At 37.5% G+C, this 17,351-nt stretch overlaps 1 protein-coding gene across 3 annotated transcripts in view; it reads right to left on the reverse strand.

Annotated features, from left to right (window-relative positions):
• Positions 1 to 597: 597 nt before the first annotated feature.
• The window catches only part of LOC142221517 (protein O-mannosyl-transferase 2-like), an 84,598-nt gene continuing 67,844 nt past the window's right edge, over positions 598 to 17,351 (reverse strand). For 2 of the 3 annotated variants that reach the window (XM_075291270.1, XM_075291271.1), the window contains one exon: positions 598 to 1,637. In XM_075291270.1, coding sequence (XP_075147385.1) covers positions 950 to 1,637 — 688 coding nt within the window. In that variant the 3' untranslated portion in view covers positions 598 to 949. Of the gene's footprint in view, positions 1,654 to 17,351 lie in introns of all 3 variants that reach the window. The other variant, XM_075291272.1, reaches the window with a different exon arrangement.

Raw genomic sequence — 17,351 nt, forward strand, 5'->3', positions numbered from 1 at the left:
AATATTCGGTTCGCTTAGAAATGCTCGTGGATTTTATGGAATTTTTGAACCGCACAATTTTTTCTTTGGAATTTAAGCTTTTATAGCATATATAAAATTTGTATTATGCGTTTTACTTTTGCACATTTAGAATTTGGGGAACTCTCGTTAAAAAACGAAATCGCAAAAAAAAGAATAATTCGACTGACTCATTCATTCGCGCCTTTTCTATTGCCGTTCAACACAATACTATTTGCTTAATCGAAACGTACATACCATTGAAGACAATATAGAGACAAATGCAAACCTGGGACAGATGGGAATGTGGGATATGCTCCTGAGTGATTAAATCAAGTAGTGTCTAGGGATTACTGTTATGCAACCGGTACCAACTTCTTGCAGAAATCCGGTTCGAAGGACCAAAAATGTTTAGGGGATGCTTCGAAGAGAAATTGGCTGGATAAAGGTCTAGATGGCTGCAAAACACCAATAATAATTTATGAAACCACTCGATTTGGACCAAATGTTTCCTCGAAGAAGGATAGAAAAAGAAAATGTGGAAACAAAAGGGTTAGAATGGTGGAAGTATCCCTGATTGAAATGATGGAAATTACCGTGTTGTTCGTTTCGATGTTAAATACAAAGTAACACTTTATTTAGGCAAGAACTTAACAACTAACATTTGTTTGACGTATTCATTATCTTAACGAATGCAGGGCAACGCCACCTGCATTTGAACTTATGGCAAATCTTAGCTTTAAAGAGTCGCTTATTACAATTAGGGATGCAATTCTGTGACACAAACATTCCGGGCCCCTTGATGGTACCATCAAAAAAAAAGTTATTTAAAAGTATATATAGAAAGTTCGAATAAAGAGTTCAATAAAAAAACCAACCATCCCAAGATGGAGTTCTGTGCCATCAGCCTGCCTTCTTGATTGGGCATCACACCGCCGAGGATAAGCTTAGGTTAAACATCTGCTGAAATCGGCGCATTCTCATAAAATGTTGGGTCCGCCAGGATCAAATTTACGAACTTTTCCTTAAATGTAGAAGGCAAGGAATTTGAGGGGGTTTTCATTGCAATTCTGTTGTCAACACGGAAACTCGATGAAAATCTAGCTTTCGGATCAGACATGGCTCGAATTGATATTTGGCAGATAAATGTATTTTCCACACGGCTGGTAGAAATACCAAGCTTTGTGACCGTTGTCTGGGAAATGCGGCTTATGGCAGAGCCAGTGTCAATAAGGGCACGAATTGGGTGTAGACGACCTCCGTGTGCAATTTTCACAATAGCTGTAGGAAGAATGGTGACAGTTTGAGACGGCAAAGTATGTGTTACTATTGAAACTGCAGAGTCAGTTTTACGTGATCGACTTGGAAGCTTTTGGTGGAGAAGCGTGTGATGCAGTTTTCGACAAATGTGACATCCAGTATTGGAAAAACATCCAGAGCTTGAGTGTTCATGCGCTAAACAGTTTGTACAATAGTTAAACTTCTCTACAGCTTTTTTCCGTTGGTAGGGACCCATGGATAGAAATCGTTTACAAAGACGCAATGGGTGATATTTTTTGCAGATCCGACACTGGAAGGCTCGCTTGTACGTTGTGGGTCGCTTTGGTGTCAAAGACCTATTTTTTATGATTCTAGGCATCCTGAAATTAAAATAAGCTACAAATAAACGTTTATAGAAAATTTAATGAGACGGTAGGAAGGACTTGATTTGGGAGAAGTGAGTGTGCCACTTAGCTAAATTGTTGGAAGAATTACCAGCTTTACAATGGGTCGAGTTATTACACCTTTCGCTGTGTATACATCAACTACTCTTACTCGCTTGTCTTTTCCTGGGTATAGTTTTACAACTCGACCAATTCGCCATTCGTTGGGTGGAAGGTTTTCATCACGAATGACAACGACAGAATCAATTTCTATATCCTTTTCGGGATTTTTCCATATATTTCTCTTATGGAGTTCCCTTAAGTATTCGGTTTTCCATCGTTGACAGAAGTGTTGCTGAAGAACTTTGACGCGCTGCCAACGATTAACAACCGATTCGGGATGAGTATCATAAGAAGGTTCTGGAGGGGCCAATAAGGGTCCACCAGTAAGGAAGTGTCCTGGCGTAAGCGGATTCAGATCCGTGGGATCTTCTGACATTCTGGATATTGGTCTGGAATTTAGGCAGGATTCGATTTTTGATAAGAGAGTGCAAAATTCTTCAAAAGAATAAGTGAAACCCCCGGAAATTTTCTTGAAATGGTTCTTAAAACTTTTCACTCCGGCTTCCCATAAACCACCCATGTGTGGTGCACCGGGAGGAACGAAATGCCAGGAGAGTTGCTGGTGGGCAAATTGTGACACAATATTAGATCGAGAGGCTATTAGGAAATCCTTAACAATTTCCCGTGATGCCCCAACAAAATTCTTTCCGTTGTCAGAATAAATGTTAAGGGGACACCCTCGTCTGGCTATGAAACGTTGAAAAGCGGCTAAGAAAGTGGAAGTAGATAACGAGGAAGTGGCTTCCAGATGAATTGCTTTGGTAGCAAAACACACGAACAAACATACATAGCCTTTGGAAATTTTTGAACCTCGTCCAGAAAAACTCTTAATATCAAACGGGCCGGCAAAATCCACACCCGTATTATGAAATGGACGCTTAAGGATAGTTCGGGCGGGAGGAAGAGCAGCCATGAGCTGAGTTTGAAGTTTTCTTCTGTGAAGGACACATATTTTGCACTTATGAATGATAGTTTTGATCAAGTTTTTTAACTTCGGAATCCAGAATTGGAGTCTAACAATATTGAGGACCTGTTGATTACCGCCGTGGAGACTTAGGACGTGAGTAAATTGGACTAAAAGTCGGCTAAAAGGACAGTTGTACGGAAGAATGATTGGATAACGTTCATTATAACTCAGGGCTGGTGAATAAGCTAATCGACCAAATGCACGAATAATGCCATGACCATCTAGGAAAGGGTTAAGACTGTTGATAGAGGATGATTTTGGAATCGTTTTCTTCTGAAGTAAAGCTTCATGAACGTCAGGGAAATATTTCACTTGGGAAAGAACAATTAATTTGTCTCTTACTTTCGTGACCTCTGTAGCAGTTAAATCGGTTGAATCAAATGAGAATGAATGGCGATATTTTGGATGGGTTCTGAGGAAAAATCTGTAAACGTAGCATATGACTCGAATGGCATGTTGGAAAGACGAAAAACGTTCAAGAAGATCTATGTCACTGGAATCAGTAACAAAGTGTACCCTTACAACTTTTTGCTCTAAATCAGTCTCAGATGGAAAGTCATTACATAAAGGCCAACAGTTTGGTGGTTCTACCAACCAATGCGGTCCTGACCACCATAATGAATTGTTGACTAAGTCCTTCGGATAAACACCTCGGCTGGCCAAGTCCGCAGGATTTGATCGGGTATCTATGTGAAACCAGTTGTCCACACCTACTTTGTTGTATATCAGCGACACACGATTGGCAACAAAAGTTTTCCAATGACATGCAGGCTAGGACTATAGTGGAGTCGGTCCATTTATAAATCTCGTAGTTCGTTACCTTCATAGATGGAACAACAGATTCGACGACATCTGCTAATAAGGCAGCTCCACAAAGTTCGAGTTTTGGAATCGAAAGTGATTTAACCGGAGCCACTCGAGATTTGGAAGTCAACAAATTGATGCAGACAGAGTCGTTTTCTAATTGGATGCGGGTATATATTACCGCAGCATAAGCATTTTCTGATGCATCACAAAATGCATGAAATTGAAGGCTACATATGGGGGAGTAGGAAATCCATCGAGGTATTTGAATGGAATTGGTGGACGAAAAATTTTGTAAGAACTGTACCCAGTCTTGAAAGCACTTGGGTGTGATATCCTCGTCCCAAGCAACTTTGGAAAGCCACACATTTCGCATAAGAATCTTAGCGAGGATTACAATAGGAGATAGCCATCCCGCTGGATCAAATATCCTTGATATCTCCGAAAGTACTTGCCTTTTGGTATACCTCGTTCTTGGTGATAAAGCCTGAATGTCAAAAAGGAAACAATCGGACATGGCATTCCATTTAACTCCTAGGGTTTTGATTTGACTAGAGTCATCGAAGACTAGGAAATCTTGTTTCAGAACATGTTCCTTTGGCAATGATTGTAGAAGTTTGGCTGAATTTGATGTCCATTTTCTTAAAGGAAAGCACGCGGAATTCAGAGCGGAAACCAGTTGATTTTTTGCCTCAAAGGCCGTTTGGAGATCATGGCATCCGCTAAGAACATCATCAACGTACATGTCATCACGAATTATTTGACTAGCCATAGGATGTGAATCACTACAATCATTTGACAGTTGTAATAACGTTCTAATTGCCAAGTATGGTGCCGCATTAACCCCAAAAGTGACTGTCTGTAATTCAAAATCCTCAATTTGGTCATTGGGATTGGAACGAAAAAGAATTCTTTGAAATCTTGAAGTAACGTCAAATCGTTTTGGAGGATTGGTCCTGGATATAGGACGTCATTCAATGATGTACCTGAAGAGCTGGGGCAAGAGGCATTGAATACAACTCTTACCTTTGTAGTGGTCCTATCAGGCTTAATCACAGCATGATGAGGAAGATAGTAGTGCGTAGGAAAATTTTCATAGGCAGGCGTAGGAACTTTCACCATATGACCCAAATCTATATATTCGTGTACAACCGAATCGTATTGCTCTTTCTGGTCCATGTTTCTCAATAACCGAGATTCATTTCTCAAGAATTGAGCTTTTGCGATAGATCTCGATGGACCTATTGAAAGGGAACTTTCTGTAAACGATGGCTTAAACGGAAGAGACACTATATACCGACCGTTTACATCCCGTGTAGTGGTATCAGAATATAATTTTTCGCAAAATGAATCCGAATCAGAAATGTGAGGTTTTTGCGGAACTTCCTCCACCTCCCAAAAACGCTTCAGCTGTTTTTCCAAATTTGTTTCTGTACAAAAGGATACAACTGTGGAAAATGATGATATTTTGGGATGTGACTGAACAGGTCCAGTTACTATCCACCCAAATACCGTCTCCTGAGCAATCAGAGAGCCACAAATATTACGATGAACATTTTCCAACATAATACTGTTGAATAAATCCGCACCAATCAATAAATCGATTCGGTCACTTTCGTAGAACTTTGGGTCAGCGAGTTGAATATCAGGGAAATTTGTTAGAACGGAACGATTAATGGAAGTACTTGGAAGATCGCCTGAAAGTCGCGGAACAACTAAAGCCCTAACGTCTACCTCAAAATCTGAGGTAAAACGGGGGCATATTGAAAATGTTGCCAATTTTCTAGCTTTTGCGGATGTGACACCATTAAGGCCAGCAATTTCGGCGTCAATAGATTGAAATGGTAATTTAAGGATATTGAAAACGCGTTCAGAAATAAAAGAACCTTGAGATCCGGAATCAATCAAGGCTCTAACGAAATATTTCACCCCGATATGGGTGATTTGAACTAAAGCTGTGCCGAGCAATACATGGTGAGAATGTGAAGCAAAACACGATTGGATTCTGCCAGATGTCGAAGGCTGTAAAGATATAGGCTCAGTATTCACATAATTAGTGGTTGTCGGAGGAACCGTGGACTGTATTGGATGGGGATTTGGAACCTGAACTTGACAGCCTGGGTTCGGTATGGACCGCACAGCCTGCGATGAGTTAAAGTCACGGTGTAAAAGCGTATTATGCCTTTTTCCACATGAGAAGCAGTTATGTGGACTTTTGCAATCCTTTACACCATGGGCTTTAGCAAAACAATTCAGACATAAGTTCTGTCTACGAATGTACGAGACTTTATCCTCGACATTCATGTTAAGAAACTTCGGACATTTGCGGATCGTATGAGATTCGTTGGAACATAAATTACATAAAGGATTCGATGAGGAAGAAGAAATTTTTGTATGGTTGGTATTAACCTTCTTGCTCATCGATGAAATTACTTTCCTAGAATAGGAAGGAGATTTCTCAGTCTTAGAAGGTCCATTAATTTCGCTGATGGTTTCCAGAGTCTGATAACGACTAGACAAAAAACAATCCAAGTCATTCCAACTCGACAAATCATTTTTGTTCAGAATTGATTGTTCCCACAATGAAAGAGTAACACGAGGTAGCTTCGTTGAGCAAATGTATACAAAAATTGCATCCCAGCTGGAGACATCAATGTCATACATTTTTAAGGATGAAATGCAGGAATTAATGTCCCTCTGAATGCATTTAATTTCCTCGCTCGATTCGGTATTAATCGGTGTCAGATTGAAAAGCTGTCGGAGCTGGCTGTGGACCAGCATCCTTTTGTTTTCGAATCTATCCCTTAGATTAGCCCATGCAATATCAAAGCCACTATTGGTTAAGGGACATTTCTTGACGATGTCATGCGCCTCTCCTTCAGTTTTCTTTCTCAAATGAAAAAGTTTCTGAACCTTTGAGAGGCTGGAATTATTAACATATATGGCGGAGAACATGTCTCGGAAAGAAGGCCATGATTGATAGTCTCCCCGAAACGACTCCGTATCGCAAGCAGGCAAATGGAAATTCGAATTTTGGACAGTAGTTCTTGGAACTTCAGATCGATTAAGGATATCGGAACTAATTTTTGAAACAACTCGGACATAAGTATCATAGGAACTGTGAAATCTAGCATTTACACTATCTTGAAGGGAATTCCCTTCCTCTGAGTCAGTATCCAATGATTTATCCCCTTTGCCCTTTGCCTTATCTTCCTTCTTTTCCTCTTTATCAAAGTGGTCAATACATTTGTCGTAAAGACCTTTAATAGTGGACCACATAGACTTTAATTCCTCTCGATGGACTTCGAGAGAATAAATAGTCGAGTCGGAAATGACTGCATCGGTCAATTCCTGTTCGAATTTGACCAATTTATCATTGGCCCGAATAAATTTTTCCAATGCGCTCATGGTAATTCAGAACTGCAAAGGAACGAAAAAATAGGCAGAAAACGGGTACAAATAAAGATACTGACCAAAAGAAACTAAAGATTTGTAACAACTTCCAAAAAACAGAAGAAAAGGAAAAATATTCGAAATATATTGACTATTGTAGTCGGACAAGTTAATATTTCATCAGCGTTATGAAACGTATGTGACAACCTTGGGTTAGATCACTTCTCTAACACAAAACCGTAAAGTCAATCATAGATTCCAAAGAAGCCAATTTTTGAAATAAAGCAAAAATACTATAAGTATTACACCTTAAACCCATAAAATTGGACGACAGGGTAACCACAATATAATTTGTATGAAACAAAACGCATTGATTCATAGATCTTAGAAAAGAAAAGCCGATCGCCGTTCAAAATATCTTAACACACTTCAAAACATCGAACAATGAAAGAGAAATATATATATATAGAAATATATATATATTCCTCTAGAGCCACCGTGGTGCAATGGTTAGCATGCCCGCCTTGCATACACAAGGTCGTGGGTTCGATTCCTGCTTCGACCAAACACCAAAAGTTTTTCAGCGGTGGATTATCCTACCTCAGTAATGCTGGTGACATTTCTGAGGGTTACAAAACTTCTCTAAGTGGTTTCACTGCAATGTGGAACGCCGTTCGGACTCGGCTATAAAAAGGAGGTCCCTTGTCATTGAGCTTAACATGGAATCGGGCAGCACTCAGTGATAAGAGAGAAGTTCACCACTGTGGTATCACAATGGACTGAATAGTCTAAGTGAGCCTGATACATCGGGCTGCCACATAACCTAACCTAACCTAACCTAACCTAGGGCATGCATTGGCTTTCCTCTAGGGCATGCATTGGCTTTCCTCTAGGGCATGCATTCGCTTTCCTCTAGGGCATGCATTGGCTTTCCTATAGGGCATGCATTCGCTTTCCTCTAGGGCATGCATTGGCTTTCCTCTAGGGCATGCATTCGCTTTCCTCTAGGGCATGCATTCGCTTTCCTCTAGGGCATGCATTGGCTTTCCTCTAGGGCATACATTGGCTTTCCTCTAGGGCATGCAGCTTTCAGTGATATGTTGAAGGCCTTTGAAATCCGCTCCATGGTTTGTTCGATATCCTACACAGTGCTTAGATTTATCTCTGGTACTGCTGGTATCATCACATCACAATGGACTGAATAGTCTAAGTGTTAGGTCATCGTCTAAATTTTATGTTTTTCATTTTTATTTATTTCAATTTCAATTTTTAAAATTTCATTTCATACTATTATACTTTATTTTTTTAGTTTACTATTTTTTCTTTTCTCATTGATATTTTATTTATTTGGTTTCATTTTTATTTATTTGTTTATTACTTTTACTTTTTACATATTTTTTATTTATTTCATGTCGTTTGCAATTTACTTCGCGTTATTTATTTGTGCATACCTGTTGTTTTGTTTACCTCTGCCTCTATCGATGCTTTCTCTGCTTAGGTTATCTTAAGCAGAGCAAAAGCATCGATCGAGGCAAGCATATATATTGTCATTGTTGTTGTTGTCTTCTAACTGTCACTTAGAAGACAAACAAACGAAACAACCAATGAAGGGCACAAACATACATATTTATATAAATTTATTTTTGATTCCCTTTTTTGTCGTCATTCCCGCATAGGTAGAATTTTAAGTAATAAAGTTATTGTAATTTTGTAATCGAACTGTCGACATCTATCGTCTTCTTATTTTATCGTGTTTCACACTGGCCCTTAAATTAATTTTTGCAAAGTTTTTTTTAAATTAATAAATAAAGAGTTTGCCGGTTAGGAAAAAGCTCCTAATCGTACATTTTGGCGACCGTGACAGGACAGTGTGAAAATATTACAAACAATTTATCGTTTTCGTAAGGAAGTTCTCTATTTTATCGTCGTTTTCGTGGGAAATTTTTTAAACAATTTGGAAATTAAAAACACTTTCTCGTATTATCGCGAACAAAACCCAATCAAATCACCAAGTGCAGTGTACATATTTCCAAACAAAGAACAAACCCAAGTGAAATAACTCAAATAAACTTTTCGTTCTAAATCAATCAAATTTATTGAAATATTTGCCTCGATTAATTACAATCAAAAATATCCCAATTATTGTGTTCAAAATCAAGTCACAGTGGTGAACAATAAAAATTAAACAAATTTGCTATTACTAATTCTGCTCCCATTCCAATATAAAAAAAGGAAAATTTTTTAACATTAAAATTTGTGAAATACTTTCCAATAATACTGTTTTTTTTCGCGGGGTGTCCTTGTGAGCCATTTAAAAAAATTGTTGTTGTGTTTCCATTTAATTGTCATTGCAAAGCCATCAAAAAGCAATAGTTTCAAATTTGTCTCAAGAGTGGTACAAACATAAAACATTGTGATTTATTACAAATAAAGCAAATAAAAGTGTGTTGTCCCAAATTCAAGCCGTTTGATTTATTTAATATTTTTTTTTCATTGGCCAATAATTGTACTACAAAATAATTTAAATAAAATTTTGTTGTTGTATATTTTGCAAGCTTTGTCTCTTCACTGTTACGTAATAATTTTGTATAAATTTGTGCGGTCATTTCTCCATTTTGAAAAAACATGAGTTTGGAAGAATTAAAACAACAACGTACCATAACGAAGAAAAATATTTCTCGTATAAAAACAGTGATTGAGGCAAATGCCAAAAATAAAAATTTTTCTGTTGCGGATTTGAAGTGTCGCCTTGGAATCTTAGAATCATATTTTAAACAAATTCTTTCGACCCAAACAAAAATTGAAAATCTTGACCCTGATGACAATGGTCGTGGAGACATTGAGGACTTGTATTGTTATATCAGTTCTAACATACAAAAGCAACTTACGGATGAAGGGCATAACGCAACATTGTCCGAATCATCATTTTCTATACCGGTACCAACAAATAAACTCCCAACAATAAACTCCCTTTAATGGGAAATACAGTGAGTACAAAAATTTCATTACTTCTTTTAAACAAATTATCAATCGTGAACATGGGCTCTCCAATATCGAAAAATTCAACCATTTACTAAACTGCCTCCATGGGAATGCTTTGGAAACTGTGAAAGCATTTCAAATCACCAATGAAAATTATCCCAAGGCGTTAGAACGTCTAAAATCTCGCTACGACAACAATACATTGATTTTTATAGAAAATATTTCAACTCTTTTTGAACTTCCTGATGTCTCAAAGTCAAATTCTGGTCAATTAAGAAGCCTTGTGGATAATGTTTCAGCACTTTGCAGTTCATTATCAACTTAAAAAAAAAATATTCATATAATCTCATGTGTAGAAAATTTTATTTATGCATATGTATACAATATTTTTATAATATTAAATTGAGCCGACGGGCTTTTTGGGCAGCAAACAAATCAATTACTTCTTCAGTCGGCACATTTATTCGGCGATGAACCGACATTAATGCCAATCCATTGAGTCTACTCTCGCTAGTCGAATTTCTAAGATACGTCTTTAATCTCTTCATTGTTGAAAATGAAAGTTCGGATGAGTACGTAGTAACTGCAGGGATGGAAAATGCAGTACTATAGTACTTTTTTCAATACTTTTTCACCCCGGTCAGTACCGTAGTACCCCCGCGAATGATTTAGTACATTTTGTGTAGACATTTTTGAGTCGATATCAGATTTATGGTACAATAGCTTTGACAAAATATTTTAATATTTTGAGAAAGTCTTTATCAACCTTATTTGCTAATAGTCTTTTACAAATATGGCAAAACAGACATGTTTATGTGGGAAGAAAATCTCGATTTTGTAAAAGACATAGTCAAAAACATGATTTTATTGAACTTCAAGAATGTTTTAGTCGAAAAAAGAATGCGATTCTATATTATCGATTTTTTATTTCGGTAGAAAATGTTGTCAAAATTTTATTTCTATATAGAATTTTTGCAAAATTTTATTTTTATAGAAAATTTTGTCAAAATTTTATTTCAATTGAAAATTTTGTACTAATTTTATTTCTATAGGAAATTTTTGCAAAATTTTATTTCTATAGAAAAAATTTTGCAACATTTTTTTTCACAGATTTTTTTTGCAAAATTTTATTTCTATAGAAAATTTTTGCAAAATTTTATTTATATAGAAAATTTTGTCAAAATTTTATTTTCTTTAAAATTTAGTCTCTTGACAATAATTTTCCAGTGAAATTTTTGTTGCAATTTAGTAAAAAGTACCTTTCCGCTCAAAAAATACCTTTTTTGTACTTTCTTAAAAATTGTATTTTCCACCCCTGAGTAACTGGCAAAGTGACCAAAATTTTTAAAAGAATATGCACGTTTGGAAATATCTCTTTATTGCACTCTCCAAGTGCTTCCATCGCTGAATTAGGCAGGTTCTTTTCGCAGGTTTTGCGCCATTTCATTTACACATGTGTGTTTGGCTGTTTCGTTGTTGTTGCTATAGCCAAACAAAGCGAGTAATGTTCACAAAAAGAACAACAAACACAAATAAAAAGCAGAAAGACATTTTCCAAAAATGAAATTTGTGGTGCGAGAACAAAAACAATTTGTTTTTTTCGACCGTCGTTTGACGGGCTTTTCAACTAGTATTCTATGATTTGTGCAAGTTTTATAGGTAAGCGTTTTTCAAAATAAAACCTCCAGCTTTTCTTCAACATCTTCGATAAGATTTTTCTATGCAGCTAAAAATATATATTTATATAAAAATATTCATTCATTTCGGGGGGGGGGGGGTTTGATCCCCCTCATCCCCCCCCCCCTGAATACGGCCTTGATCGATGTGCCCCTTCGGTTTGAAAATGCCAAAAAACTTGGTCTTTGCATTAATTGTCTTGCTAAAGGTCATCAAGTGACTAATTGCCCATCATCGTTTAAATGCAAAACCTGTTCTCGATCGCATCACACCATGCTTCATCGTTCCCAGTTGGGTCCAAGATCGACTACTCCAGAGCCAACGCCATCCACCACCAGCGCTGTCACGTCTCCTCATATTCTTCTCGCAACTGCAATGGTTCTCGTTAAAGACGATTCTGGCTCGTATAAGATAGGAAGGGCTCTTTCAGATTCTTGTTCACAAGTAAATTTCGTCACAGATGAGTTTGCACATCGTCTGAAACTACAACGAGTTAAAAAATCAGTTGAAGTTTCTAGCATTGGAAGCACTTGTACACAAATCAAGCATAATTGTTCCACAACTGTTAAATCTCGGATAACTGACTATGAAGTGCCACTTTCCTTTTGTATCACACCACACATATCGTATCAACCTGATTCGGAACTGGATGTCTCCACATGGAATCTGCCTCCTAATACTCAACTTGCTGATGAAGGTTTCTTTAAATCTAAGAAAATCGATTTGCTTATTGGTACAGAAACATTCTTCGATATTTTGTCCGTTGGTCAAATCAAACTTGGCCCAGATCTACCAAAACTACAAAAAACTTTATTTGGGTGGATTGTCACTGGAAAATATAATGCTTCTAGGGATAATAATTTCAATTCAGCATATTTGCTTTCAATTGAAGAAGAAATTAACATTAATTTGGAACATCTTTGGAAAGTTGAGGAAATCAACGACAACGGAAACGAATTCACACCAGAACAAATGGAATGTGAGAAATTCTTTCAAAATACTGTGTCTCGTGAATCATCAGGTAGAATTGTTGTTAGGCTACCATTCAAGGAAACTTCTAATTCTCTTGGTGTCTCTCGCAATACTGCATTACAATGTTTTGCTTCTCTAGAACGGCGTCTTAACCGTGATGCAGATTTGAAAGCAAAGTATATCTCGTTCATGATGGAGTACGAAGATTCGGGACACATGAGCCTGGTGAAAAATCCGAAACTACATGAACCACACTATTATATTCCTCATCACTGCGTCTTTAAACCGAACAGTACGTCGACTAAACTTCGTGTCGTTTTTGACGCATCTTGCCCCACATCAAATCACAAATCGTTAAATGAAATTTTAATGGTTGGCCCTACAATTCAAGAAGAATTATTTTTACTGCTTCTACGTTTTCGCTTGTATCGCTTCGCTCTCACTGCCGATATTGTAAAAATGTATAGGCAAGTTTTGATTGACCAGAGAGATAGTAGTTTTGAATATATTTTGTGGAGACACTCAAATCAAGATGAAATAAAAACATACCAGCTAAACACTGTCACATATGGAACCTCAGCTGCCCCTTTTCTCGCGGTTCGCTCATTGCAGTATATTGCTGATGAATTTATGGATAGTTTTGAGCTTGGCGCAAAGGCTATTAAAACTTCTTTCTATGTTGATGATTTTCTTGGAGGTGCTGAAACTATCGAAGAATTATCCGAACTGAAGTACCAAGTTACTGAAATTTTGAAAATGGCTTGTTTCGAATTGGATAAATGGCATTCAAATCATAAGAGTTTTCGCAATGATAAAACGGTTAAAGATTTGAATTTGGACGAGTCCTCAGTTACAAGTGCATTGGGCATTTCTTGGGACCAACAAACAGATAATTTCTTATTTTCTTTCTCGCCTAAGTCCTACTCTGGATCAGTAACAAAACGCACAATTTTGTCACTCTCGTCTTCGCTTTTCGATCCTCTTGGATTTCTGGCACCTCTTATAATAAAAGCCAAAATTATCCTTCAAGAACTATGGATACTCAACATTGGCTGGGATGAATCAGTTCCACAAGACTTACATACTGCTTGGATGAATTTAGTTCACGATTTCGAATTATTACCTGCTCTTCAAATTTCTCGCTATTGTTTGTCACCCAATCCAATTTCCATCCAATTGCATGGGTTCTGTGATTCTTCAATTCGAGCTTATGGTTGTTGTCTCTATATCAGAGTCAAAACTATGTCTGGTAAAGGGCATTCACAACTTTACACAGCTAAATCTAGAGTTGCCCCAACCAAACGAAAGTCATTGCCGAATTTAGAACTTAGAAACACAAAATATTCTTAACATTCCAAAAAGCTCCGTATTTTTGTGGACTGACTCGCAGATAGTTCTTCATTGGCTCAAGCAACATTCTTCGACACTTTCTGTATTCGTGGGGAACAGAATTTCTAAAATACAGGATTCTACAAATGGTTGCAATTGGCGCCATGTACCTTCCAGTTTGAATCCTGCTGATATTGTCTCAAGGGGATCTACTGTTCAAGAACTAAAGTTATCAATTTGGTTTTCTGGCCCAGATTTTCTTACTCAGGAGTCAGAGAAATGGCCCCCAAACAGGTGTGATGAAAGTGACCATGAAATCCTGAACAAAGAGAAACGGAAAACTACTCTGAATCTTCAGTTACAACCCAACAGAGTTTCACAATTTGTTGAAAATTGCAGCTCATATATAAAAATTATTCGAGTTGTTGCCTGGATATTTCGCTTTTTCTACAAGTTATCGTCTTCAAAATCGACTTTTGCCACTACTGACACTTTACAACTACAAGAACTAGATCGCGCTGTTCTGTCTATTGTATGGAATATTCAACAAACACATTTTAAAGATGATATAAAGCGTGCATTAAAGAAACAAGACCCTGAAGGTTCCCTAAAATGTCTCAACCCGTTTATTGACTCTTCAAGTGGCAAAGACATTTTGAAGGTTGGAGGTCGATTGGAATTGGCTGATATTCCTGAGGCACAAAAACATCTAATTATTTTGCCAAAGGACAACAACTTTGTAATTTGTTACGTTCGCCATCTTCATATCAAAAATTATCATGCTGGCCCAAAGGCCTTGGTTTCGCTGACCCGAATGCGCTACTGGATAATCAACTTACGAAGTCTTTGCCGCAAGATCGTAAACTCATGTCCCCATTGCATTCGCTATCGGCCAAAACTTCTTCAACAAATGATGTCAAATTTGCCTGTGGATCGTCTTAACCCATCGAGAGTTTTTGCGAGATGTGCCGTGGATTTCTGTGGTCCTGTCAACACTTACTTACGCATTCGAGGTAAAATACCTTATAAGACTTACATTGCTGTTTTTGTTTGTCTCGCAACAAAAGCAGTCCACATCGAAGCTGTCTCCGATTTGTCAACAGACGCTTTCATCGCAGCGCTCAAAAGAATGATTGGTCGAAGAGGTTTACCGACGGACATCTATTGCGACAATGGCACTAATTTTGTCGGCGCGAACTCAAAACTGAAGGACCTGAAAATTTTTCTCTTTGATCAAAATCATCAAAATGAAATAGTTAACTAATGTGCCAATGAATTCGTAAATTTTCTTTTCATTCCGCCACGTGCGCCCCATTTTGGCGGGCTATGGGAGGCTGCCGTCAAATCAGCCAACGGCCACTTGAATCGAACACTCGACTTACTTTTGAAGAACTTGTCACAGCGCTAGTCGAAATTGAATCCATTTTAAACTCAAGGCCGATTTCCCCGATGTCATCTGACCCCAGCGATTTTGAAGCCCTCACTCCAGGCCACTTCATCACTGGCAGTACCTTACGCCCTCTACCTGAACGTGAAGTCACATCAAACAATATAAGCAATCTGGAACACTGGTCTCAGATTACAGCAATAAAACAACGATTTTGGAAGAAATGGTCTCATGAGTACATTAACGAACTGCAAGTTAGAAATAAATGGACTGCCTCTGTCTCAAATATCGCTATTGGTTTACTGGTTTTGGTTCACGAAGATAACATTCCTCCTCAAAAACGGCTCATGGGAAGAATCATCAACGCTGTTCCTGGCCGAGACGGACGCATTCGAGTAGCCGATGTCAATACCATGAAGGGAGTTATACGCCGACCTATTCACAAACTCGCACTGCTAGTAAATTGAAAGAGTCCTTTCAATGGGGCCGGCATGTTCGGTCATCGTATAAATTTTATGTTTTTCATTTTTGTTTATTTCAATTTCAATTTTTAAAATTTCATTTCATACTATTATACTTTATTTTTTTAGTTTACTACACGGATGAAAAAGACTGTTTTTCATATGTTTGGCTATAAACATTATATGTTTGGAACACAAATTTTTAAACACAATATTTTTGAGTGCAAGCATATAATGTTCATAAACTAGCATAACATGTTTGGGACATATATGTTAATATGTTAGAACATATTATGTTGGGACATAAAATGTCTGTAAATATAATATGCTTGGATGCAAACATATATTAATTTAGAAATAGCCTATAAACATATATGTGTTTAGTAGCTTGGAGCGCTATTTAACAGGGAGCGATATTGAATTAAGTTGGTGGTTGTTGCTTGTTATTACAAAATTAACATTTTATTTGTCCTTGGGCAATTGATCAGCTACTTCTTTGATCCTTACAAACTGTGTGGTCCGCTGTTCGAATCCCCGTCCGGCAAAAGGTAAAATTATAATAAAAAAATCATACAATTGAATAATTTATTCTACAATGTTTGTATTACAGAAAAAGGTGCTAAGAACTAAAAAATCTCGTGGAAGTGAGAAAGATGTGGGGGAATATACAATTGGGCAGAAACAAAATTTTGAGCATTCAGGTCGAAAACCTATGTTGTTAGCACCTATATTACCTGTTTATTTTCATAATTCATTATGATTGTAAATATATAAATAAATAAATAAAAAAATTTTGAGCACAATATTGTTTGGGAGAATTTTTTTTAAGCATATAATAAAGGGTGATTTGTTAAGAGCTTGATAACTTTTTTTTTAGAAAAAACGCATAAAATTTGCAAAATCTCATCGGTTCTTTATTTGAAACGTTAGATTGGTCCATGACATTTACTTTTTGAAGATAATTTCATTTAAATGTTGACCGCGGCTGCGTCTTAGGTGGTCCATTCGGAAAGTCCAATTTTGGGCAACTTTTTCGAGCATTTCGGCCGGAATAGCCCGAATTTCTTCGGAAATGTTGTCTTCCAAAGCTGGAATAGTTGCTGGCTTATTTCTGTAGACTTTAGACTTGACGTAGCCCCACAAAAAATAGTCTAAAGGCGTCAAATCGCATGATCTTGGTGGCCAACTTACCGGTCCATTTCTTGAGATGAATTGTTCTCCGAAGTTTTCCCTCAAAATGGCCATAGAATCGCGAGCTGTGTGGCATGTAGCGCCATCTTGTTGAAACCACATGTCAACCAAGTTCAGTTCTTCCATTTTTGGCAACAAAAAGTTTGTTAGCATCGAACGATAGCGATCGCCATTCACCGTAACGTTGCGTCCAACAGCATCTTTGAAAAAATACGGTCCAATGATTCCACCAGCGTACAAACCACACCAAACAGTGCATTTTTCGGGATGCATGGGCAGTTCTTGAACGGCTTCTGGTTGCTCTTCACTCCAAATGCGGCAATTTTGCTTATTTACGTAGCCATTCAACCAGAAATGAGCCTCATCGCTGAACAAAATTTGTCGATAAAAAAGCGGATTTTCTGCCAACTTTTCTAGGGCCCATT

The sequence above is a fragment of the Haematobia irritans genome, chromosome 1 (genome assembly GCF_050003625.1).
Source record: "Haematobia irritans isolate KBUSLIRL chromosome 1, ASM5000362v1, whole genome shotgun sequence".
NCBI classification, from domain to species: Eukaryota; Metazoa; Arthropoda; class Insecta; order Diptera; family Muscidae; genus Haematobia; species Haematobia irritans.